Source organism: Aulonocara stuartgranti (assembly GCF_965226115.1).
Source record: "Aulonocara stuartgranti genome assembly, chromosome: 9".
Classification (NCBI taxonomy): Eukaryota; Metazoa; Chordata; class Actinopteri; order Cichliformes; family Cichlidae; genus Aulonocara; species Aulonocara stuartgranti.
This window is the reverse complement of record NC_138960.1, coordinates 13,876,959-13,904,079: the sequence shown is the minus strand read 5'-3', so window position 1 is coordinate 13,904,079 and position 27,121 is coordinate 13,876,959. Positions and strand designations below refer to the sequence as shown.

At 41.8% G+C, this 27,121-nt stretch overlaps 3 protein-coding genes across 9 annotated transcripts in view; 2 read left to right on the top strand and 1 right to left on the bottom strand.

Annotated features, from left to right (window-relative positions):
• LOC309714070 (uncharacterized protein) overlaps positions 1-27,121 on the bottom strand; it is a 277,839-nt gene that overhangs the window by 136,727 nt on the left and 113,991 nt on the right. The gene's annotated exons all lie outside the window — the stretch shown is intronic.
• The window catches only part of LOC309714058 (uncharacterized protein), a 93,862-nt gene that overhangs the window by 35,192 nt on the left and 31,549 nt on the right, over positions 1-27,121 (top strand). For 5 of the 7 annotated variants that reach the window (XM_082546147.1, XM_082546143.1, XM_082546140.1 and 2 more), the window contains one exon: positions 17,805-18,940. The exons of 1 other annotated variant lie outside the window; for it this stretch is intronic. In XM_082546147.1, coding sequence (XP_082402273.1) covers positions 17,805-18,497 — 693 coding nt within the window. In that variant the 3' untranslated portion in view covers positions 18,498-18,940. Of the gene's footprint in view, positions 1-12,463; positions 12,614-13,667; positions 13,773-16,546; positions 17,480-17,804; positions 18,941-27,121 lie in introns of those variants that run through there. One more of the 7 variants, XM_082546139.1, reaches the window with a different exon arrangement.
• Positions 1,234-27,121, top strand: part of LOC309714057 (uncharacterized protein) — a 256,151-nt gene continuing 230,263 nt past the window's right edge. The window contains exons 1-4 of the mRNA XM_082546138.1: positions 1,234-1,383; positions 2,438-2,542; positions 5,307-6,239; positions 6,561-8,854. Of these exons, the coding sequence (XP_082402264.1) occupies positions 2,525-2,542; positions 5,307-6,239; positions 6,561-7,253 (1,644 nt within the window). The 5' untranslated portion in view covers positions 1,234-1,383; positions 2,438-2,524 and the 3' untranslated portion in view covers positions 7,254-8,854. The remainder of the gene's footprint in view (positions 1,384-2,437; positions 2,543-5,306; positions 6,240-6,560; positions 8,855-27,121) is intronic.

The window sequence follows — 27,121 nt, the reverse complement described above, 5'->3', positions numbered from 1 at the left end:
AGAAGAGCGTGAAGGGGTGTGAAGAAAAACAGATTTTAAACTTTGTTTTTTAACTGGACTCTGGTGCCATCCTGTGGCTGCTATGAAGCAAAAGTGAAGTAATGGAAATTAAAAAAAATGTTCTCAGTTTTCCTTGTTTGCCAAACTTCTCTCTAAAAACCAAGTCTGTTCCCTGTGTTTTTATTACAGTCTCTACAGTGTGAGATAATAAAAGGAGGATGTTGAAGGCAGCACCGCACTATACACACTATACAATTTTTTCATAACAGATGAGTTTTGGTTTTGTTTGGCTTTTTTGGGAGGGGGTGTTTTTTTTTTATTATTCCCACCTATGCTTCTATTTTCTATATTTAAAAAAACAACAGGAGTTATGCAGGTTTACTATGATCAAAACTTCAGACTCACAGTGAAACATCATGCTGTGTAACACTATACACCAGTGTAAAGTTCAGGAAAGTTTCTTCATGGTTCAGAGGCTGCTCGGCAGAGGATGATTTATTGATTGATTGATTGAATCTTTATTTTGAACATGTTGAAAAAGTATAAAAAAATAGAATTAAAAGAGACAAATGAACAAAGCAAACAAAAGGAAAACGAGCAACCACAACTCCAAATAACGTCCATGTTCAAAAAGGAGCAGGAAGAAGCATAAGCTTATTTAATCCCACCCCTTTTCCACTATCTAGTATCAATAGACTACAGAAATACCTCCTTGCAATTACATTATATGTTATGTGTAATTTTTGTGATTTAAAGACGTGTGTGAAATGGGTTGTTATGATTGGTCAGAAAATGTGATGACGGTTGCCTTTTTATAAAGAGTAGCCTTTCCTTTTTGCCAGCGGTCGTGGCCGCTAAAGAGCGTTTCCCTGAGCCTTAAAACTGCAAAGACGGCACGGCGCTGTCACACCACCTGTGTGTAATTCCCCTGTGTTTCTCTGTGTATTTAAGTCGTGTCCTCCGTCATTGTAGTTGCTGGTCTGTCTGTTCACCATGTCTCATCCGTGTGTTCTCCCTGCTGTCCATCGTTATTCTCCTCTGCTCGTTCTCATTCAGGTTTGTGCTCTGTAGTTTAGTTGTTTTCCAGTGTAGTTTAGTTCGAGCTCCATTTGCTGTTTGTCCATATTTATTTCGTGTTCAATAAACCACCTTCACTTCTCCACTACTGCCTGCGATTGGATCCTCATTCATTATTTTCACACGGCTTATCTCACTCGCCGTGACAGGTACGTTGTAAATGAAGCTTCAGACGTCACTAATCACGTGACTCTGGCCAAACGAATCAAGCCTCGACACAGTGCTTCTGACGCAGCGTGTTGAGTTTTCTGACACACACCGGAGCGTCAGCTTCAAGCGGACCATCACTACCTCTCACATCTAAAGGTAAGTGTCAAGGTAACTTTGAACTGAGTTCAGTCAATCTTGAGTTTTTCGAAGTTTTCTGAATGAAGTTTTCTGTTGCTCTCTGTGAGAGGAAACCGTTAAAGGCGAGGCTCTCCAGAGTGTAGCAAAACAGGAAACAGCATCTGTGTGTGTGTGTGCGTGTGTGTGCGCGTGTGTGTGTGCGTGTGTGCGCGTGTGTGTGTGTGTGTGTGTGTGTGTGTGCGTGCGTGCGTGTGTGTGCGTGTGTGTGTGTGTGTGTGTAAGTGTGCAAACGAATAGTTTAGAAGTGGAAGTGAGCCACGAGTATGGAAAGGTTAAGTTTCGTGAGTTGTTTTTCTCACCACTGATCACGCGCTCAACACTACAGATACTTGCATCACATGCAGGGCTGGACTGGTCCAAAAAATCGGCCCACCAAAAACGTGACGTCATTCAGGGGTAAAATCGCAAAGGATTCTGGGAACTTGTGGCAAGAGGTACTAGCGCCTGCAGGCTTTCAATTGAACTCAATTACACAGCGATAAAAAGAAACACAAAAAATGGCAAGAAGCTGTTGTATTATTAACTGCAATAGCCGGTGTTGTGCCAAAAACTGATTGCTCGTATTTGAATTGCTATAAGTAACTTGTTGGGCTGTAATATGTGAAACATGTCAAATGCATCCCTCATGGATGACATAAAGTCATCTCGGCCCACTGGGCAAATTCCCGGTATAACCGATGGCCAGTCCAGCTATGATCACACGCGCGCTCTCAAGCATCAGTATTGTACAATTCTGGGCATCACGTGATTTGAGGGTGTTCCCATATAACACGTGTGTATGTGTATATTGGTGTGTCAGCCCACTGGGCATTTGAGTCTAATAACAGGCCTCAGTCTCTCCTGCTATACTGCTAAATTTTGTATCGATGCTCAAACCTTTTGTGCTTGTTTCCAATAAGTTGCCCACCTCGGGAAGCAAAAATGTGTTCTTTTACTTGTCAGGTGAACATATGAGACACTTTGACTCTTCAGTGCAGTGTGGAGCCTAACAAAGATCCGCTTTGTGTCCCAGGTGATCAGCAGGAGGAGAAGAGTCTGACGGAGAGCAGAGGAACATTTTCAGCTACTTGGACTCAGCTCAGCCACTACAGAGGAAACAATGAGCTCAACACAGAAGGTGACAGACAGAGCAGGGCGATATGACCAAAAATATTTATCACGATATACATTTGAAAATTTGCGATAACGATGTAGCTGATGATATAATTGACGCGAGACAAAATACTTTACAACTCCACAACTTTATTAGTGCAAAAAATCCCATCAATGTATTTTCACTTAAACAAGCAGCTGTTTTTTATGTGTATTGAAGTTATAAAACAATTTAACAGTGCAAATACAAATTCCTTGCTGACAGTTTAACCAAAAGGCATTTCCAGTGGAAATTGGCCGACATTTGCTCCGAGGAATTTGCATTTGCACTGTTAATATTTTTGGTCATATCGCCCTGCTCTACGTTCATGTGTTACTGTTTAGGCTTAAATTGGTTTGATGTTTGGTGCCTTTTTCTTAATGTAAAAAAATCCTCAGGTTACAATCAGATGAGAAGCTGGGGAGGGGGACAAAGAAATTCCTTTGACCACAGAGTTAAAACAATGTAGAGATGGTAGCATAAAAATGAGGTAGCTCCATGCCCTCCTGGGTTTTAAATGCACCTTAGAACACACATGCATCAACACTACATATGAGCGGGTGGAGGGAGGTTTTGGAGTCTTCTCACACCCCCGTTCTCTGCGACCTGCTGGAGCGGGGGGCCGGGAGGAGGAGTTGGCCGTCCAACTGGGGTCTGGAGTGTGGGGCCTCCCTGCTGCTGCGGAGTCGGGGCGGTCTACCTCTCCCCACCGCAGGGAAAAAAGGGTAACACCACCTGGGTCTGGGTGCAGTTTCCCCCTCCAGGGGCCTAGATCCGGGGCTTAGAGTACGCTTGGGGAGTGTGATTGTGTGTACGGTGTCTCTCTATGTCTGTCTCCACGTCGGTTGAGTGTTGAGTAATTGCATATGAGAGCATGAGGGTGGGAATGGATGTTTGTATCTGTGTGTGCCTGTTTGTCTGTGTCTATATGTCAGGTTGGGTATCAGACGCCACCTCTCTGGGGACATCTCAGGCCCTCCAAGGTTTGGAGGCCTATCTCCCCCCACCACTTCCCCTGCCAGTGGCAGACGCCGTCAGACATCAGTGCGTTGGTGGTTCTTTGTGTCCGGGGATGGGCTTCCAGGTACACACCGGCTCACTCCTTGGTGGTTGCTTATCTGGGCCTGGAGCCTGGGGCTCGCTCGGGCCACTTCGGGGGTGGGGTGTCCTCGGCCTCTTGGCCTGGGGCTCGGTCACTCAGGCACAGCTGGCTGCCGGCGGAACTCACGGGCGCGTCACTGCAACCCCCCCTGGCTTCTGCTCCGTGGCTGCTGGGTGAGCCCTCATCTGGGACTCTCCTCAGCTCTTTCTGGGATAGTGGCACAGCTGCCCCTCTGTGGGTCTTCCTTGGTCTCTTGTGTTCTGGGGGCCTCTGGATGTCTGGAGTTTTTGATCTCCTCCATACCTGCTTCATGCCCTGGATGACGGGGCTGTGGCCCCCCCACACCCTCTAGCAGATCATTACATGAAGGAACCTTTTAAAAAACAAGCGCGTCCATGCTCACAGGTGTACACACGGGTGATCACACACACAAACTACACCCTTTTTGGCTCCTACCTCAAAGCACACTGTGCACTGTCGATATTATGTGCTGCACAATAATGTTTAATATTTAGTACTTACTGTCATATTCCCATATATCATCATGATGTTGTTTATTGTATTGCTCTCGTTTTCTTCTGCTTGTTTTCTTTTTTTCTTTCTCAACAGATGATCCAGGTGATCGATATATGTATTTTTTTGTCTGCTTATTTAGTTGGTTTTTGTTTTTTTGCCCTTTATCCCCGTCCCTCTTCTCCGCTGTTTTTCCCCCTCTTCCTTTCTCCCTTTTCTTTTCCTCATTCAAGTCTGTCCTGTATCTAGCAAGTGAAAATAAATAAATAAATAAAATAAACAATAAAAGGTGAATCAAATGGACCATCACAGCCTTGCCGTAATGGTCCATTTGATAAAGTAAATCCGTTGGGCATCTTTCATCGCCTTTAGACAATAATTCTGATGGCAAAAGAACCAAACGGGACAGGCAAAAAAAAAGAAACTTTTTGTAAAACTGTTATATTTAGAGCAACTTTTAAGTGGAATAAATTGCCTTATAAAATTAGAGAATTAGCAACTATTCAAACCTTCAATGAACATTTAAACACCGATTTAGAGAACTTTTAGTTGTTGTAATATTGTAAGAGATGATTTGTTTTTTGTCTAATGTGCCTCAATGTTATTGATATTATTATTATTGTTATTATTGATTGCTTATATTTTAATTGTGAAACCTCACTGTGGATGTAAGAGGCAAATTATGTTGATATCTTGAATCCACTTTATTGTATAATATTTTATGTGATTGTGTTTGACGGTAGACGAGCAACATGGAAGCTAATGGGGTTCCTTTTGAATAAACAAATAAACAAACATAGGATTTATTATCACTGAACAAACAACGTGTGTGTGTGTGTGTGTGTGTGTGTGTGTGTGTGTGTGTGTGTGTGTGTGTGTGTGTGTGTGTGTGTGTAATCAGGAGGGATGGGCATGATTTTAGTGTTTTTAAAAAGTCATGAATTATTTTTAACAGCAGGTTGGATGTAATGTGTTAGAACTACCAGCAGGTGGGGATAAGAGACCTTTAAGGTGTTTGGTGCCACACTCCACCTTCAGGTTTAAAACTAGTGTTAATGGAGGGAGTTTGAAGGTTGAGTTTGTTCCACGACTGCATTTCACTCACTGCCTCTGTTTGTATCTCTGTCACTGCAGGACCAACATGGAGCGAGAAGTCAGCGCTCTCAGGAGGCCGACAAACCTCAACCAAGAAAGAGAGAGAAAAAACACACCTGTGACGAGTGTGGGAAGGAGTTTGCTAGGAAGTCTACACTAAAACATCATCAGGTCATCCACACTGGAGAGAGACCGTTCAGCTGTGACTTGTGTGGAAAGTCTTTTTCCTGGAAGGATTCCCTAAAAAAACACCAACTCATCCACAGTGGAGTTAAAGCGTACAGCTGTGATCAGTGTGGCAGAGCTTTTACTCGCAGTAGCTACTTACAGAGTCATCTAGTTACCCACTCTGGAATTAAGGCATATAGCTGTGACGAGTGTGGGAAGGATTTTACTGTGAGGGCTGAACTAAAACGTCATCAGCAGATCCACACTGGAGAGAGACCGTTTAGCTGTGACTTGTGTGGAAAGTCTTTTTCCAGGAAGGGTCACCTAAAAACACACCATCTCATCCACAGTGGAGTTAAAGCGTACAGCTGTGATCAGTGTGGCAGAGCTTTTACTCACAGTAGCAGCTTACAGAATCATCTAGTTACCCACTCTGGAATTAAGGCATACAGCTGTGATCAGTGTGGCAAAGCTTTTAATCGCAGTAGCCACTTACAGAGTCATCTAGTTACCCACTCTGGAATTAAGGCATACAGCTGTGACATCTGTGGAAAAACTTTCAGCCAGAGAGGGTACCGAAATATACACCTACGCATTCACACCAGACATGATGTGTACTGCTGTGAACAGTGTGGCAAAGAGTTTATAACTCACACACAGTTGCAACATCACACGTTTTCCCACACTGAGGAGAGACCTTATAAATGTGACCTGTGTGAGAAGACTTTTAAATCTCCACATTACCTGAGACGACACCAACAGATCCACACCAGAAAGAGACTCTACAAGTGCAGTTACTGTGAGGTATGTATTTATATTGTTATCTTGTCATTTTAGCCTGACTGTTTGGAACAACTCTGCTCATTAAACTGTGTTAGCATGTTAGCAATTCTACTGCATGGAAAAGCAGCTCTGAGTGATTATTCAGATTTTCATGTCAGTTATGATTTTAGTATTACTGTAGTATTATGGTGGTAGTATTGTAGTTATTGCAGCCCAGTAAACTGTGTTAACTGAAACAGTAAAATGTAATTGGACGTCTGCAGAGATGCTCTTTATTTCAGGCGACGTTCAGGATAAAAGTGTTGAAGGACTGACTTACACTGTCTTTGTGTCTTTGTTTAGAAGCAGAGTGACACAGATGGATCCAGTTCTCAACCCTGTCATCACTGTGGTGGTGGGAAAGACTTTCGTTGTGACCTCTGTGGAAAAACTTTCAGTTGGCAACAGAACCTAAAAAGACATCAACGTAAACACACTGGAGAAGAACTGAAATACTGCAAAGAATGTGGGAGTAGCTTCCCCACATCAACTGAGTTAAAACAACATGAACTGATTCACAGTGGGGTTAAAAAGCACCTCTGTGATCAGTGTGGGTCATCCTTCACCTCTGCAGGTCAGCTTAAAACACACAAACGAGTCCACACAGGAGAGAAACCATACAAGTGCAGACACTGTGACAAAAGCTTCTCACATTCATGTAGTCGTAACAGGCATGAATGTGCACACATGGAAGGAAACTACAGCTGTGACCAGTGTGACAAGAGCTTCAGGAATCTCAGTTCATACTCCGAACACAAACGATCCCACGTTACTAATAAACTGTTTCACTGTTACCAATGTGCCCAAACATTCACCTCATTGTCTGCTCTGTGCAAACATCAGCGTGATCACTCAGGGCTGGAATCACTCCCATCACTGGATCACAGTGAATCTGAAGAGACAGAAAGATCCTCTGGTTTCAGTGTCAGACTCAAAAAGCTTGAGATCAGGCTCCACAGAGTTCAGATAGAATCATTTAAACTTGTGTTGAACTGAACTGGTTGCTGGGCTGAACTTCTACATAATACAGATTTACATGGGATCTTATTTTCTGTCATTTTACTGAGTCAGTTTTGTCCTTTTTTCTCTGTCCTGGTTTTGCTCGTCTGTAAATAATTGAAACTCAGTCAAATAGTTCATTGTTCTCCAGCAAAACGTTTTGGAAACTCATGTTTAACCTTTTAAACTCTGACATGTTTTAGCACACAAGGCTTCATCGGGGAGTTCACTCATGATTGGACCATGAGAATAAAGGTTTTTAGTTCTTTCAAAGAGAGTCTTGGAGGTGTTTGATGTTTCTGTTTTTTCTGAAACCACCTGAAAGAAAAACTATTTTTCTTGCTTTATGTAGTGTAGAAGTTTTTAATGTTTCTTCATCTGTGATGTTCTTGAATGTGTTCACATGAAGATGGTACAAATAAACTGTCCTTTTAGCTCCTAATTTATTCATTATTTATGGATGTAGCACAGCAGCAGTTTCTTGATTAACACATGGAGGGCTCGGGATCTGATGGTAAATAATGTTTTGTGTCCTTGTACACATCATACAGCTCAGCTGTTCCACAGATGTCAGGTTTACACAGTGGGATGGTTTGTAAGAACGCAGCTCTCCTGTGGATAAATCCTTACTCTTAGCCTCAGGACCTCACACAGTCCCAGCAGATTCGGTCAGAAGATTTACCGTAATTGTCGGGCTATAAGCCGCTACTTTTTGCACAAGCTTTGAACCGTGCGGCTTTTAGTCAGGTGCGGCTTTTCTATGGATTGTCCATGAGCGGATTTGTTTTGTTTGTTCCGCTGTTGTTGTACGGCACTACGTTGCCTGGCGGAAGGATCGGGGTTCAAGAGTGGTATGTTGGTCACATGTCCATCCGCCAGGCAACGTAGTGCCGTACGAAGTAGCGCGAAAAACAAACTTCAAATTAGCGCTACGCGTTCAGCTGGAGGCGTGGATGATGAGCGGCGATAAACTTGCAAAAAGCAAGTTATGCCCAACTCCACCAGTGGATTCTGACAGCGTGGAAAAGTGTGAAAACATCCATGATCACCAACGGATTTCGAAGGGCTGGACTGCTGCATGATGGAGAGGAGGACACCGCCACGGCCCTTCTGAGGGTGTTCGACTCTGACACTGACAACGAGGATTTGTTTGGTTTTGAAAGTGACAACGAAGGAAAGAAGCTGAGAGTGTATGGAGTGGATGACGAAGCCACCCTGAGCCTGTTCGTTTCCGACACTGGAGGAGAGGACTTTGGTGGTTTTAGTGCGCAGGAAAAAGAGAAAGATGGTGAATGACTGACTTTTCTTCTTGTTAAAGCCTACTTGTAATTACCGCTACTTGTACATATACCTAAAAAGTTATGCAAATATGTACCCATAACTTGTTTTTCAAAATATTAATAAAAGGCGTGTCTCCAAATAGCCATCTCTTTCCTGACAATTTGCTTTGTGCATATTCTCTTACATATGATAAGTCAACATTGAAACACCTGCGGCTTTTAGTCAGGTGCGGCTAATGTATGTACAAAACAGGATTTTCCCCTGATTTTAGCTTGTGCGGCTAATATTCAGGTGCGCTCTGTAGTCCGGGAAATACGGTATACCTTTTTCATTTCTATATGATTCTTCTTGCATCTAAACAAAGATGAAGATGATGATGATGAGTCGTTTATGAAAAAAGAAGCAAAAAACAATATTGTTGTGTGAGGATTTTTATGGCAAATTTTGTGCATCAATGTTTTTGTACATGAAAAGGTTGAAAGGATGCAAAGGAGGAGGAGGGCACAAGAGCTCAGCACGTGATACTGACTGGAAGCAACACAGCTGCTGTTGACAAAGCAGCAGAGTCAGATATGAATGTGTATTGAATTCATCGTGTAAATATACCAGATTTATCCACATACGCTAGTTTTCACCCTTTTTTTTACTTTCAGTAAGTTTACTTTTAGTTTATTTTTACTTTCTTAAGACGCGGGAGAATCTGATTCATCATGATTGAGCATTTCATTAAAGTAATGTTTAAAAGACATTTCTCGTTTGTTCTTTCAGCTGCAGCCTCGCTGGTGTTTAACTGTCTGACAGTAAAGAAGATAAAAGATACGTGCAAACACAAACACATGAAAAGTATTTGCAGAAAAGCTTAAAGCTCTTGTTTGTCTTTTTTTTTGTTCCAGTCATCGCCAACATGGCAAAGATGTGAAGCTGCCTTCCTGCTACAGTATCTCCTTACATACATTTGCTCATATCGTGGGAATTCTTATAGAGTGTCTTTCTTTGACCATGTCTCACTGTGTTTTATTCTTGACGTTGCATTTGAGTCTTTCATGACTCTATTTTAACTTATATTAAAATGGATGGATGTCTAGACGGACCCCCTGAATTAATCATCTGAAATCTTTTTATTCCTTTATTCCACTTCTTTCACGCATTTCTGTGAATCCAAATTTATATATAGATTACGAAACACACATATACTCATATCTTTACAGTTTGTTAATATCTTCATAGTCTCCAATAATGTTACACCCCAGTGCTTTCATCTGAACCCCAAGTGTCATTGTCTTTGAAAAAGCACAGAGTATAATGCATCTATTTTGCAAAAATAAATAATAATACAATAAATGTTGAAAGACTTTCAAAAGGGTACCCTGTATTTCCCTTCGTCGTATCGTACAAATAGAGATAATATAATGATCTGAGGAACAATTGTCAATAAGCAGAGAAGTTATTAAAATATTAATGCAAGACATGGAAGCAGGTGTTGTTGTTCCTAAATTAGGAACAATATTTTAAAATTACTTCACAATTCTTCTTGCACTTCATATTGTTACAAACTATCAGAATGTAAAGAAAGTCAGAAAATGGACAACCTCAGCTTATAAAACTGCTTCTTCTTTTTTAACCACAAACCACTGGATCAATTTCAAGTGTTTTCCACTTGATTTTTATTTTATCATAAAACACTGCAGAGATGCAAAGAAATAATCATTATAACAGTGTGCAAATGCTCCACGTTATACTGTGTGTCAGAGCTATAGAAGCACTTTAGGAAACTCCTGCATAACTGCGGTGTGCACAGTCCACATTGCACAGTGACAGCACAAAGACCCACACAGCTGGATTTGGATATTTAACATTCTTTCAGTAAAAATTAAATCCTGCATGAGTCCATGAATATCTGGCATTAATCATATGAAAGCCTCTGCTGTAGCACCCTGTCATCCATTCATCCAAGAGATGTAACCAAGATACTTCCTCTATTAGATAATTATTAGATAATCATTTTTGAAAAATAATCTGTAACATCAGATTAATTTCAGATTTTTAATGTCAGATTTTACACGGTCAGGTGTAGCAGAGTTTAACTCAGAAACTTAAACTTTAACTCAAAACGTATTTTAAATAAATTTCAAACAAGCCATCATGATAAAGGGAATGTGTGCAGTTTTGGTGCTCCGTAAGTTCTGTGCTGAACAGCATGGCTGACTCTTCGTATCTACTATTGCCTCCACAGTCTGAGCCATTATGACCAATTATGGAGTCCACCGCCAGCTCACGCTTTTTTGAGGTTATGTCAAAAGGTTTCTTGGAAATAAACACGGACTATTTGTTTAGGCAGTCTGTCAATGGGCTCAGTCAGTAGTCACGTTGTCTTATTACAATGAACACATGCAGTGTAGTTTATTTTGAGTTAATCCAGCCTTCTGCCTGCAAGAAATCTTTAGTGCAGTATGTAATCTGCTTCTGAAAATGGCTCCCAGCAAGAAGAATTTCTTCTTTCAGCTCTAATCCGTGAAAAAAAGACAAAAAATACTTGGTTGGTCTGTTCATTGTCACCGCTCTGGTGTCAGGTGTACATGATTGGAGGATTTGGGGTTGGGTTCTCTGCTCATTCATCACTGCAGATTTTAGTTAGATTTGTTTGTCCCTGGGAACTGTGGGAACCGTAAATTACATTTTGGATGTAAACAAAAAGAAGAGCGTGAAGGGGTGTGAAGAAAAACAGATTTTAAACTTTGTTTTTTAACTGGACTCTGGTGCCATCCTGTGGCTGCTATGAAGCAAAAGTGAAGTAATGGAAATTAAAAAAAATGTTCTCAGTTTTCCTTGTTTGCCAAACTTCTCTCTAAAAACCAAGTCTGTTCCCTGTGTTTTTATTACAGTCTCTACAGTGTGAGATAATAAAAGGAGGATGTTGAAGGCAGCACCGCACTATACACACTATACAATTTTTTCATAACAGATGAGTTTTGGTTTTGTTTGGCTTTTTTGGGAGGGGGTGTTTTTTTTTTATTATTCCCACCTATGCTTCTATTTTCTATATTTAAAAAAACAACAGGAGTTATGCAGGTTTACTATGATCAAAACTTCAGACTCACAGTGAAACATCATGCTGTGTAACACTATACACCAGTGTAAAGTTCAGGAAAGTTTCTTCATGGTTCAGAGGCTGCTCGGCAGAGGATGATTTATTGATTGATTGATTGAATCTTTATTTTGAACATGTTGAAAAAGTATAAAAAAATAGAATTAAAAGAGACAAATGAACAAAGCAAACAAAAGGAAAACGAGCAACCACAACTCCAAATAACGTCCATGTTCAAAAAGGAGCAGGAAGAAGCATAAGCTTATTTAATCCCACCCCTTTTCCACTATCTAGTATCAATAGACTACAGAAATACCTCCTTGCAATTACATTATATGTTATGTGTAATTTTTGTGATTTAAAGACGTGTGTGAAATGGGTTGTTATGATTGGTCAGAAAATGTGATGACGGTTGCCTTTTTATAAAGAGTAGCCTTTCCTTTTTGCCAGCGGTCGTGGCCGCTAAAGAGCGTTTCCCTGAGCCTTAAAACTGCAAAGACGGCACGGCGCTGTCACACCACCTGTGTGTAATTCCCCTGTGTTTCTCTGTGTATTTAAGTCGTGTCCTCCGTCATTGTAGTTGCTGGTCTGTCTGTTCACCATGTCTCATCCGTGTGTTCTCCCTGCTGTCCATCGTTATTCTCCTCTGCTCGTTCTCATTCAGGTTTGTGCTCTGTAGTTTAGTTGTTTTCCAGTGTAGTTTAGTTCGAGCTCCATTTGCTGTTTGTCCATATTTATTTCGTGTTCAATAAACCACCTTCACTTCTCCACTACTGCCTGCGATTGGATCCTCATTCATTATTTTCACACGGCTTATCTCACTCGCCGTGACAGGTACGTTGTAAATGAAGCTTCAGACGTCACTAATCACGTGACTCTGGCCAAACGAATCAAGCCTCGACACAGTGCTTCTGACGCAGCGTGTTGAGTTTTCTGACACACACCGGAGCGTCAGCTTCAAGCGGACCATCACTACCTCTCACATCTAAAGGTAAGTGTCAAGGTAACTTTGAACTGAGTTCAGTCAATCTTGAGTTTTTCGAAGTTTTCTGAATGAAGTTTTCTGTTGCTCTCTGTGAGAGGAAACCGTTAAAGGCGAGGCTCTCCAGAGTGTAGCAAAACAGGAAACAGCATCTGTGTGTGTGTGTGCGTGTGTGTGCGCGTGTGTGTGTGCGTGTGTGCGCGTGTGTGTGTGTGTGTGTGTGTGTGTGTGCGTGCGTGCGTGTGTGTGCGTGTGTGTGTGTGTGTGTGTAAGTGTGCAAACGAATAGTTTAGAAGTGGAAGTGAGCCACGAGTATGGAAAGGTTAAGTTTCGTGAGTTGTTTTTCTCACCACTGATCACGCGCTCAACACTACAGATACTTGCATCACATGCAGGGCTGGACTGGTCCAAAAAATCGGCCCACCAAAAACGTGACGTCATTCAGGGGTAAAATCGCAAAGGATTCTGGGAACTTGTGGCAAGAGGTACTAGCGCCTGCAGGCTTTCAATTGAACTCAATTACACAGCGATAAAAAGAAACACAAAAAATGGCAAGAAGCTGTTGTATTATTAACTGCAATAGCCGGTGTTGTGCCAAAAACTGATTGCTCGTATTTGAATTGCTATAAGTAACTTGTTGGGCTGTAATATGTGAAACATGTCAAATGCATCCCTCATGGATGACATAAAGTCATCTCGGCCCACTGGGCAAATTCCCGGTATAACCGATGGCCAGTCCAGCTATGATCACACGCGCGCTCTCAAGCATCAGTATTGTACAATTCTGGGCATCACGTGATTTGAGGGTGTTCCCATATAACACGTGTGTATGTGTATATTGGTGTGTCAGCCCACTGGGCATTTGAGTCTAATAACAGGCCTCAGTCTCTCCTGCTATACTGCTAAATTTTGTATCGATGCTCAAACCTTTTGTGCTTGTTTCCAATAAGTTGCCCACCTCGGGAAGCAAAAATGTGTTCTTTTACTTGTCAGGTGAACATATGAGACACTTTGACTCTTCAGTGCAGTGTGGAGCCTAACAAAGATCCGCTTTGTGTCCCAGGTGATCAGCAGGAGGAGAAGAGTCTGACGGAGAGCAGAGGAACATTTTCAGCTACTTGGACTCAGCTCAGCCACTACAGAGGAAACAATGAGCTCAACACAGAAGGTGACAGACAGAGCAGGGCGATATGACCAAAAATATTTATCACGATATACATTTGAAAATTTGCGATAACGATGTAGCTGATGATATAATTGACGCGAGACAAAATACTTTACAACTCCACAACTTTATTAGTGCAAAAAATCCCATCAATGTATTTTCACTTAAACAAGCAGCTGTTTTTTATGTGTATTGAAGTTATAAAACAATTTAACAGTGCAAATACAAATTCCTTGCTGACAGTTTAACCAAAAGGCATTTCCAGTGGAAATTGGCCGACATTTGCTCCGAGGAATTTGCATTTGCACTGTTAATATTTTTGGTCATATCGCCCTGCTCTACGTTCATGTGTTACTGTTTAGGCTTAAATTGGTTTGATGTTTGGTGCCTTTTTCTTAATGTAAAAAAATCCTCAGGTTACAATCAGATGAGAAGCTGGGGAGGGGGACAAAGAAATTCCTTTGACCACAGAGTTAAAACAATGTAGAGATGGTAGCATAAAAATGAGGTAGCTCCATGCCCTCCTGGGTTTTAAATGCACCTTAGAACACACATGCATCAACACTACATATGAGCGGGTGGAGGGAGGTTTTGGAGTCTTCTCACACCCCCGTTCTCTGCGACCTGCTGGAGCGGGGGGCCGGGAGGAGGAGTTGGCCGTCCAACTGGGGTCTGGAGTGTGGGGCCTCCCTGCTGCTGCGGAGTCGGGGCGGTCTACCTCTCCCCACCGCAGGGAAAAAAGGGTAACACCACCTGGGTCTGGGTGCAGTTTCCCCCTCCAGGGGCCTAGATCCGGGGCTTAGAGTACGCTTGGGGAGTGTGATTGTGTGTACGGTGTCTCTCTATGTCTGTCTCCACGTCGGTTGAGTGTTGAGTAATTGCATATGAGAGCATGAGGGTGGGAATGGATGTTTGTATCTGTGTGTGCCTGTTTGTCTGTGTCTATATGTCAGGTTGGGTATCAGACGCCACCTCTCTGGGGACATCTCAGGCCCTCCAAGGTTTGGAGGCCTATCTCCCCCCACCACTTCCCCTGCCAGTGGCAGACGCCGTCAGACATCAGTGCGTTGGTGGTTCTTTGTGTCCGGGGATGGGCTTCCAGGTACACACCGGCTCACTCCTTGGTGGTTGCTTATCTGGGCCTGGAGCCTGGGGCTCGCTCGGGCCACTTCGGGGGTGGGGTGTCCTCGGCCTCTTGGCCTGGGGCTCGGTCACTCAGGCACAGCTGGCTGCCGGCGGAACTCACGGGCGCGTCACTGCAACCCCCCCTGGCTTCTGCTCCGTGGCTGCTGGGTGAGCCCTCATCTGGGACTCTCCTCAGCTCTTTCTGGGATAGTGGCACAGCTGCCCCTCTGTGGGTCTTCCTTGGTCTCTTGTGTTCTGGGGGCCTCTGGATGTCTGGAGTTTTTGATCTCCTCCATACCTGCTTCATGCCCTGGATGACGGGGCTGTGGCCCCCCCACACCCTCTAGCAGATCATTACATGAAGGAACCTTTTAAAAAACAAGCGCGTCCATGCTCACAGGTGTACACACGGGTGATCACACACACAAACTACACCCTTTTTGGCTCCTACCTCAAAGCACACTGTGCACTGTCGATATTATGTGCTGCACAATAATGTTTAATATTTAGTACTTACTGTCATATTCCCATATATCATCATGATGTTGTTTATTGTATTGCTCTCGTTTTCTTCTGCTTGTTTTCTTTTTTTCTTTCTCAACAGATGATCCAGGTGATCGATATATGTATTTTTTTGTCTGCTTATTTAGTTGGTTTTTGTTTTTTTGCCCTTTATCCCCGTCCCTCTTCTCCGCTGTTTTTCCCCCTCTTCCTTTCTCCCTTTTCTTTTCCTCATTCAAGTCTGTCCTGTATCTAGCAAGTGAAAATAAATAAATAAATAAAATAAACAATAAAAGGTGAATCAAATGGACCATCACAGCCTTGCCGTAATGGTCCATTTGATAAAGTAAATCCGTTGGGCATCTTTCATCGCCTTTAGACAATAATTCTGATGGCAAAAGAACCAAACGGGACAGGCAAAAAAAAAGAAACTTTTTGTAAAACTGTTATATTTAGAGCAACTTTTAAGTGGAATAAATTGCCTTATAAAATTAGAGAATTAGCAACTATTCAAACCTTCAATGAACATTTAAACACCGATTTAGAGAACTTTTAGTTGTTGTAATATTGTAAGAGATGATTTGTTTTTTGTCTAATGTGCCTCAATGTTATTGATATTATTATTATTGTTATTATTGATTGCTTATATTTTAATTGTGAAACCTCACTGTGGATGTAAGAGGCAAATTATGTTGATATCTTGAATCCACTTTATTGTATAATATTTTATGTGATTGTGTTTGACGGTAGACGAGCAACATGGAAGCTAATGGGGTTCCTTTTGAATAAACAAATAAACAAACATAGGATTTATTATCACTGAACAAACAACGTGTGTGTGTGTGTGTGTGTGTGTGTGTGTGTGTGTGTGTGTGTGTGTGTGTGTGTGTGTGTGTGTGTGTGTGTGTGTGTAATCAGGAGGGATGGGCATGATTTTAGTGTTTTTAAAAAGTCATGAATTATTTTTAACAGCAGGTTGGATGTAATGTGTTAGAACTACCAGCAGGTGGGGATAAGAGACCTTTAAGGTGTTTGGTGCCACACTCCACCTTCAGGTTTAAAACTAGTGTTAATGGAGGGAGTTTGAAGGTTGAGTTTGTTCCACGACTGCATTTCACTCACTGCCTCTGTTTGTATCTCTGTCACTGCAGGACCAACATGGAGCGAGAAGTCAGCGCTCTCAGGAGGCCGACAAACCTCAACCAAGAAAGAGAGAGAAAAAACACACCTGTGACGAGTGTGGGAAGGAGTTTGCTAGGAAGTCTACACTAAAACATCATCAGGTCATCCACACTGGAGAGAGACCGTTCAGCTGTGACTTGTGTGGAAAGTCTTTTTCCTGGAAGGATTCCCTAAAAAAACACCAACTCATCCACAGTGGAGTTAAAGCGTACAGCTGTGATCAGTGTGGCAGAGCTTTTACTCGCAGTAGCTACTTACAGAGTCATCTAGTTACCCACTCTGGAATTAAGGCATATAGCTGTGACGAGTGTGGGAAGGATTTTACTGTGAGGGCTGAACTAAAACGTCATCAGCAGATCCACACTGGAGAGAGACCGTTTAGCTGTGACTTGTGTGGAAAGTCTTTTTCCAGGAAGGGTCACCTAAAAACACACCATCTCATCCACAGTGGAGTTAAAGCGTACAGCTGTGATCAGTGTGGCAGAGCTTTTACTCACAGTAGCAGCTTACAGAATCATCTAGTTACCCACTCTGGAATTAAGGCATACAGCTGTGATCAGTGTGGCAAAGCTTTTAATCGCAGTAGCCACTTACAGAGTCATCTAGTTACCCACTCTGGAATTAAGGCATACAGCTGTGACATCTGTGGAAAAACTTTCAGCCAGAGAGGGTACCGAAATATACACCTACGCATTCACACCAGACATGATGTGTACTGCTGTGAACAGTGTGGCAAAGAGTTTATAACTCACACACAGTTGCAACATCACACGTTTTCCCACACTGAGGAGAGACCTTATAAATGTGACCTGTGTGAGAAGACTTTTAAATCTCCACATTACCTGAGACGACACCAACAGATCCACACCAGAAAGAGACTCTACAAGTGCAGTTACTGTGAGGTATGTATTTATATTGTTATCTTGTCATTTTAGCCTGACTGTTTGGAACAACTCTGCTCATTAAACTGTGTTAGCATGTTAGCAATTCTACTGCATGGAAAAGCAGCTCTGAGTGATTATTCAGATTTTCATGTCAGTTATGATTTTAGTATTACTGTAGTATTATGGTGGTAGTATTGTAGTTATTGCAGCCCAGTAAACTGAGTGTGTTAACTGAAACAGTCAAATGTAATTGGACGTCTGCAGAGATGCTCTTTATTTCAGGCGACGTTCAGGATAAAAATGTTGAAGGACTGACTTACACTGTCTTTGTGTCTTTGTTTAGAAGCAGAGCGACACAGATGGATCCAGTTCTCAACCCTGTCATCACCGTGGTGGTGGGAAAGACTTTCGTTGTGACCTTTGTGGAAAAACTTTCAGTCGACGAGACGCCCTAAAAACACATCAACGTAGACACACTGGAGACAAACTGAAATACTGCAAAGAATGTGGGAGAAGCTTCACCACATCACGTGACTTAAAAAACCATGAACTGATTCACAGTGGGGTTAAAAAGCACCTCTGTGATCAGTGTGGGTCATCCTTCACCACTGCATGGTGGCTTAAAACACACAAACGAGTCCACACAGGAGAGAAACCACACAAGTGCAGACACTGTGACAGAAGCTTCTCACATTCATGTAGTCGTAACAGGCATGAATGTGCACACGTGGAAGGAAACTACAGCTGTGACCAGTGTGACAAGAGCTTCAGGAATCTCAGTTCATACTCCGAACACAAACGATCCCACGTTACTAATAAACTGTTTCACTGTTACCAATGTGCCCAAACATTCACCTCATTGTCTGCTCTGTGCAAACATCAGCGTGATCACTCAGGGCTGAAATCACTCCCATCACTGGATCACAGTGAATCTGAAGAGACAGAAAGATCCTCTGGTTTCAGTGTCAGACTCAAAAAGCTTGAGATCAGGCTCCACAGAGTTCAGATAGAATCATTTAAACTTGTGTTGAACTGAACTGGTTGCTGGGCTGAACTTCTACATAATACAGATCTACATGGGATCTTATTTTCTGTCGTTTTACTGAGTCAGTTTTGTCCTTTTTTCTCCGTCCTGGTTTTGCTCGTCTGTAAATAATTGAAACTCAGTCAAATAGTTCATTGTTCTCCAGCAAAACGTTTTGGAAACTCATGTTTAACCTTTAAAACTCTGACATGTTTTAGCACACAAGGCTTCATCGGGGAGTTCACTCATGATTGGACCATGAGAATAAAGGTTTTTAGTTCTTTCAAAGAGAGTCTTGGAGGTGTTTGATGTTTCTGTTTTTTCTGAAACCACCTGAAAGAAAAACTATTTTTCTTGCTTTATGTAGTGTGGAAGTTTTTAATGTTTCTTCATCTGTGATGTTCTTGAATGTGTTCACATGAAGATGGTACAAATAAACTGTCCTTTTAGCTTTAGCTCCTAATTTATTCATTATTTGTGGATGTAGCACAGCAGCAGTGTCTTGATTAACACATGGAGGGCTCGGGATCTGATGGTAAATAATGTTTTGTGTCCTTGTACACATCATACAGCTCAGCTGTTCCACAGATGTCAGGTTTACACAGTGGGATGGTTTGTAAGAACGCAGCTCTCCTGTGGATAAATCCTTACTCTTAGCCTCAGGACCTCACACAGTCCCAGCAGGTTCGGTCAGAAGATTTATACCTCTTTCATTTCTATATGATTCTTCTTGCATCTAAACAAAGATGATTATGATGATGATGAGTCATTTATGAAAAAAGAAGCAAAAAACAATATTGTTGTGTGAGGATTTTTATGGCAGATTTTGTGCATCAACGTTTTTGTACATGAAAATGTTGAAAAGATGCAAAGGAGGAGGAGGGCACAAGAGCTCAGCACGTGATACTGACTGGAAGCAACACAGCTGCTGTTGACAAAGCAGCAGAGTCAGATATCAATCAATCTTTATAAAGCACTTTTCATACAAAAAATGTAGCACAAAGTGCTTTACATAGTTAAAAGCAGCCCACCCCACCCTCCAACTCACTCCCCACACTCTCATTAACATAAATGATGTGAATACACACATATTCCCCCCCCACACACACACACACACACACGCGCGCACACTTAAAGAGTAAAAATTGGGCTAGGTTCGCATGAGCCAAGTGAGGAAACACTATAACAGGGAGTGTCTGCACCGGGAGCCGGTCACAGACTGGGCACACAGCCACAGACTGGGCCCCCCCAGCCAGGCTGAGAGGACCCCCCCAGAGACCCAGCAGCCACGGTCGATCACAGCCCCGGTGCAGAGAGCCCCCTCCGAAGAAACACTGGAGATATGACACAATAGGATATATACAGGGTAAAATGATAAAATAAATAAGAACGGGATACAATATAAATATAAATAGAGTAAGAAGATTAAAAAATGAATAAGAATAAAATCAATAAATATTAGGTAAAGCCTAAATTAATAATAGAATAACAGGATAGAATAAATAAGCATAAAATAAATAAACGCTAAGTAAAAGCTAAATTAAAAAGGTGGGTCTTGAGCCTGTTCTTAAAAACATGTACGTTCTCTGCGGCCCTGAGCTCCTCCGGCAGGCTGTTCCACAGACGAGGACCATACCACTGAAAAGCTGCCTCTCTGTGAGTATGTGTCCTGACTTTAGGGACAATCAAAAGGCCAGTACCAGAGGACCTCAGGGTCCGCGAGGGTTCGTATGGTAAAAGCAGATCTGAGAGATAAGAAGGCCCAAGACCATTAAGACATTTAAAAACCAATAAAAGAACTTTAAAATCGATCCTGAAACACACGGGGAGCCAGTGCAGCGATTCTAAAACCGGTGTAATGTGGGCCCGCCCTCTGGTCTTCGTCAGCACACGAGCTGCCGAGTTTTGCAAAAGTTGTAAAGTTGAAATATTCTTCTTAGGAAGACCAGAGAGCAGGGCATTACAGTAATCAATGCGACTGGTAATAAAAGCATGCATCAGCATCTCCGTGTTGGCCCGAGAGAGAATAGGGCGGACTCTGGCTATATTTTTTAGATGATAAAATCCAATTTTGGTTACATGTTTAACATGTGGGATAAAACCAAGCTCAGAGTCAAAAATAACACCCAGGTTTTTCACTTGTAGCGAAGGACATAGCGAAAATGCCTCTAATTTAGACAAGAGTTTCTCTCTCTGAGCCTCAGGACCGACGATTAAAACTTCAGTCTTCACTGAATTTACTATTAAACTCTGGTGGACAATAATGAAGAAATATAGAATTACAGAAGATTGTAAATTGCTGATTTGGCCTGCATACTCTCGAAAATTCCAAGGTGGACAATGGGATAGCACATTTTTAAGATGGGTCAATAAAGGAATTACAGCAATGTGTACATTAATAGATGGGACAACATTTAAATCTTTTGAGAATCTACAGAAACAATTCGGATTGGATAAATCAGATTTATTTAGGTACTTTCAATTAAGACACTTTTACAATACAGAAATTAGAAAGAAGCTCTCGAGAGAAAGAAATCGTATAATAGGAACAATAACAGGTGCATATAAAAATCTTCCATCAGGAATTCTGTCGAAATTATATGATGGCCTACAAAATTCGAATAGGAATGAAACATTATATATTAAACAAAAGTGGGAATCGGAACTACAAATTGAGTTGTCAGAGGATGATTGGCGATCCTTATGTCTCACACAGCATAACTCCACTAGCTCTAGACGATGGAGAGAATATGGCTGGAAAAATGTGATTAGGTTTTTTATTACTCCGTATATCAAAAGCAAGCAGTTGAAAACACCCCAACAATGCTGGAGATTATGTGGAGACTGGAACGCCAATCACTCACATGTGTTTTGGAAGTGTAAATATATTAAATCATATTGGGAAAGAATCGCGGCAACAATGACGAAGGTGCTGGGGTATGAAGTACTGTGTGAGGCACGAGTAATGTATTTTGGAATATGGGAAAATGTAAAAAAGGAGGACTGGTATTTGTTTAAGATTATGTTGTTGTCAAGCAAAAAGGTGATAACAAAGAATTGGCTGAAAAGCGATCCTTTAAAACTGGAAGACTGGATGGACGTAATCGAGGACATATATACAATGGAAAAAATGACTTACACTCTGAGACTGAAATCTGACAAACATCGAAAACAGTGGACAAAATGGATAATTTATAAGTCTCAGTCAGCCTTATAGGGCGGGACCTCTCGTGGTTTTTTTTTTTTTTTTTTTTTTTTTTTTTTGTGTGTTTGTTGTTGTGTTATTATTATTATTGTCTTGTCCGTATGTAATACAAAGGAAAAAGTACAAAATAAAGAGTTAAAAAAAAAAAAAAAAAAACTTCAGTCTTGTCCTGGTTAAGCTGTAAAAAGTTTTCTGCCATCCAAGATCGTATATCTAAGATACAGTTAAAAAGGGCATCCATTGGTCTGGTGTCATCAGGAGACACGGAGATGTACAGCTGCGTGTCATCAGCGTAACTGTGGAAGTTCACTCCATGCCTCCTGATGACACCGCCGAGAGGGAGCATATACAAATTAAAAAGTACAGGGCCTAGAACCGACCCTTGAGGCACACCACATGTCATTTTATGGATCTTAGAGGAGCATGTATCCATACTCACCATAAAAGATCTGTCAGAGAGATAGGAAGTGAACCAGTTGTGTACAGCACCAGAGAGGCCCACCATGTGTTTCAGTCTGTTTAAAAGAATAGCGTGGTCTACTGTATCAAAGGCTGCGCTTAGATCCAGTAGCACCAGGACTGAGAGCTTTTGGGAGTCCCAGTTACATCTAAGATCATTTAAAACCTTTAGGAGAGCCGTCTCTGTGCTGTGGTTCACCCTAAATCCAGACTGGAATATCTCCAGGATCTGTCTATCATTGAGAAAATCAGTAATCTGAGTAAAAACAAGTTTTTCTAAGATTTTACTTAAAAATGGTAAGTTGGATACAGGTCTGTAGTTATTAAAATCATTACAATCCAAATTGCTCTTCTTCAGAAGGGGCCTCACCACCGCCGTTTTAAAGGCAGCAGGGAAGACACCCAACTGAAGAGAGCAATTCATCATGTATGAAAGCTCAGCTTCAAAAAATCCATAAAGTGTTTTAAAGAGTGAAGAAGGGATTGGATCTAAAAGACATGTGGTGGGTCTCACTGTGGAGAAAACTTTCTGAAGATTCTCAGCATTAACCAGGGCAAAGCTGTCCAGTGTCTCCTCAGGTACAATCGAGCCCTCAGATGTGTTTACAATCATATCGCGATTAGATAAAATATCAGATCTGATGGCGCTGACCTTTCCCCTGAAGTGGTCTGCAAACTGCTCACAGAGCGAGTCTGTGGGGGTTCTTTGGGAGCTGTTAAAATCAGGGTTAAATAAATGATCTATGGTGGAAAAGAGGACCTTGGGATTATTTTTGTTATTACTGATTATTTTGGCGAAGTATGAATTTCTTGAGTTCCTTAATGTATTATTGTACATTTTAAGTTGCTCGGAAAATATTTGATGGTTGATAGTATTTTTATTTTTCCTCCATCTCCTTTCTGCTGCCCTGCAATTTCTTTTGAGTTTTTTGACTTCTTCGTTTCTCCAGGGTGATGCATGTTTTACGTTAATCTTTTTGGTGGTGAGTGGAGCAACGGAGTCAAGGCTTTTCTTCAGTTTGCTGTTGAAATGATTAAGAATCAAATCGCAGGGTGCAGGTAAAATCACAGGGGGGCATTCGTCTAAAACCCTGGTAAAATTTGCAGCCACTTCAGAGGTTAGATAGCGCCTCCTCACAGTTCGCACTGAGGTCTCCCACTGAATAAAACCGGTGATGTTAAAAAACACACAGTAGTGGTCAGAGACAGCCAAGTCAACAATATGAATGTGTATTGAATTCATCGTGTAAATATACCAGATTTATCCACATACGTTAGTTTTCACCCTTTTTTTTACTTTCAGTAAGTTTACTTTTAGTTTATTTTTACTTTCTTAAGATGCAGGAGAATCTGTTTCATCATGATTGAGCATTTCATTAAAGTAATGTTTAAAAGACATTTCTCGTTTGTTCTTTCAGCTGCAGCCTCGCTGGTGTTTAACTGTCTGACAGTAAAGAAGATAAAAGATACGTGCAAACACAAACACATGAAAAGTATTTGCAGAAAAGCTTAAAGCTCTTGTTTGTCTGTTTTTTCGTTCCAGTCATTGTCAACATGGCGAAGATGTGAAGCTGCCTTCCTGCTACAGTATCTCCTTACATACATTTGCTCATATCTTGGGACTTCTTATACAGGGAGCTCAGAATTATTAGGCAAGTTGTATTTTTGAGGAATAATTTTATTATTGAACAACAACCATCTTCTCAATGAACCCAAAAAACTCATTAATATCAAAGCTGAATGTTTTTGGAAGTAGTTTTTAGTTTGTTTTTAGTTTTAGCTATTTTAGGGGGATATCTGTGTGTGCAGGTGACTATTACTGTGCATAATTATTAGGCAACTTAAAAAACAAATATATACCCATTTCAATTATTTATTTTTACCAGTGAAACCAATATAACATCTCCACATTCACAAATATACATTTCTGACATTCAAAAACAAAACAAAAACAAATCAGCGACCAATATAGCCACCTTTCTTTGCAAGGACACTCAAAAGCCTGCCATCCATGGATTCTGTCAGTGTTTTGATCTGTTCACCATCAACATTGCGTGCAGCAGCAACCACAGCCTCCCAGACACTGTTCAGAGAGGTGTACTGTTTTCCCTCCTTGTAAATCTCACATTTGATGATGGACCACAGGTTCTCAATGGGGTTCAGATCAGGTGAACAAGGAGGCCATGTCATTAGTTTTTCTTCTTTTATACCCTTTCTTGCCAGCCACGCTGTGGAGTACTTGGACGCGTGTGATGGAGCATTGTCCTGCATGAAAATCATGTTTTTCTTGAAGGATGCAGACTTCTTCCTGTACCACTGCTTGAAGAAGGTGTCTTCCAGAAACTGGCAGTAGGACTGGGAGTTGAGCTTGACTCCATCCTCAAGCCGAAAAGGCCCCACAAGCTCATCTTTGATGATACCAGCCCAAACCAGTACTCCACCTCCACCTTGCTGGCGTCTGAGTCGGACTGGAGCTCTCTGCCCTTTACCAATCCAGCCACGGGCCCATCCATCTGGCCCATCAAGACTCACTCTCATTTCATCAGTCCATAAAACCTTAGAAAAACCAGTCTTGAGATATTTCTTGGCCCAGTCTTGACGTTTCAGCTTGTGTGTCTTGTTCAGTGGTGGTCGTCTTTCAGCCTTTCTTACCTTGGCCATGTCTCTGAGTATTGCACACCTTGTGCTTTTGGGCACTCCAGTGATGTTGCAGCTCTGAAATATGGCCAAACTGGTGGCAAGTGGCATCTTGGCAGCTGCACGCTTGACTTTTCTCAGTTCATGGGCAGTTATTTGGCGCCTTGGTTTTTCCACCCGCTTCTTGCGACCCTGTTGACTATTTTGAATGAAACACTTGATTGTTCGATGATCACGCTTCAGAAGCTTTGCAATTTTGAGACTGCTGCATCCCTCTGCAAGATATCTCACTATTTTTGACTTTTCTGAGCCTGTCAAGTCCTTCTTTTGACCCATTTTGCCAAAGGAAAGGACGTTGCCTAATAATTATGCACACCTGATATAGGGTGTTGATGTCATTAGACCACACCCCTTCTCATTACAGAAATGGACATCACCTAATATGCTTAATTGGTAGCAGGCTTTTGAGCCTATACAGCTTGGAGTAAGACAAGATACATGAAGAGGATGATGTGGACAAAAAACTCATTTGCCTAATAATTCTGCACTCCCTGTACTGTGTCTTTCTTTGATCATGTCTCACTGTGTTTTATTCTTGATGTTGCATTTGAGTCTTTCATGACTCTATTTTAATTCATATTAAAATGGATGGATGGACAGGCACTAGAAAGAGAGAGCATATTTCTCCTGTTTTGGCTTCCCTTCATTGGCTTCCTGTTAAATCCAGAATTGAATTCAAAATCCTGCTCCTCACATACAAGGTCTTAAATAATCAGGCCCCATCTTATCTTAATGACCTTGTAGTACCATATCACCCTATTAGAGCACTTCGCTCTCGCTCTGCAGGCCTACTTGTTGTTCCTAGAGTATTTAAAAGTAGAATGGGAGGGAGAGCCTTCAGTTTTCAGGCCCCTCTTCTGTGGAACCAGCTTCCAGCTTGGATTCGGGAGACAGACACTATCTCTACTTTTAAGATTAGGCTTCAAACTTTCCTTTTTGCTAAAGCATATAGTTAGGGCTGGACCAGGTGACCCTGAATCCTCCCTTAGTTATGCTGCAATAGACATAGGCTGCCGGGGGATTCCCATGATGCATTGAGTTTTTCCTTTCCAGTCACCTTTCTCACTCACTATGTATTAATAGTAGGGCTGTCAAATGATTAAAATTTTTAATCAGATTAATCACAGCTTAAAAATTAATTAATCATGATTAATTGCAACTCGAAATATGACCAAAATGTGTGCAAACATACGGACAGATAGCGGATTTTTACACACTTGTTAGTGTTATTTAATGCTAAGACCACGCTGAGTGGCCTGCGTTCACTCAGCGTGGTCTGACGTAGGCTGGGTGTTGTGCTGGAAGCGAATTAATCACAGCCTAAAAATTGATTAATCGCAACTCGAAATATATGTGTATATGTGTATATTATGTGTAAAAATCGGGACAGATAGTGGTTTTTAACACACTTGTTTGTTTTATTTATTATTAATTGTGAGTACAAGCAGTACAAGCAGAACAGGGCTTCAAATAATTGTGAGGGATTTTTACTGAATGTTTTCCACCCGTTTAAATCTAGCACATTGTTTTATCCATAAACATCTTCAAGTTCACAGAACATAGGCCTAATTCAACAGGCAAAATAGAAAAAATCTCCAATCATCCTTTTGGGTAAGGTAGATTAGTGCAAAAAAATAGGAACAACAGTGAAAAGTATTGTTTAAATCACATTCAACCATAGAACAAGCTCTAAACACACGGTCCTCTGGTCTACTCATCCTTCAGCCAGTTGCTGAGACAAACCAACTTGTCCACGTTCTCTGAGTGCAGAGCAGACCTCTTCTTGTTCACAATGTGCCCTGCTACAGAGAACAGCCTCTCACAGGGCACTGTGGAGGCAGGAGTGGCCAGGTATCTGCGAGCAAGGCGGGCCAGCTGGCTGTGGGCTCCTGCATGAGCTGCCCACCACTGTAAGGGACAGTCCTCTAAGGCAGTGCAGGGCTCTGCTCTGTAGCGCTGTATGGCTCTGTCCTGCTGCACCTCCTCCTCTGACTCAGAGTCAGAGTCCATCTGCAGCAGGCTCAGCCTCTTCTTGGCTGGACCTTCTTCTGCAGTGTGTGATCTTCTAGGAGAGTCTTCATGCAGCATGCCTGCCAGTGTGGTCCACACTGCTTCTCTGTCAGTCTTGGGCACACTGCGTAGGTCTTTAAAACGTGGGTCCAGTGCAGTTGCGATCTGGAGCCATGCATAGTTGGTATGTTCCTGGCGGGAAGCAAGGTCTTCCTTAAACTTCTCTTTAAACCTCACCACATATGCAGGGTCCTCATCAGTTACT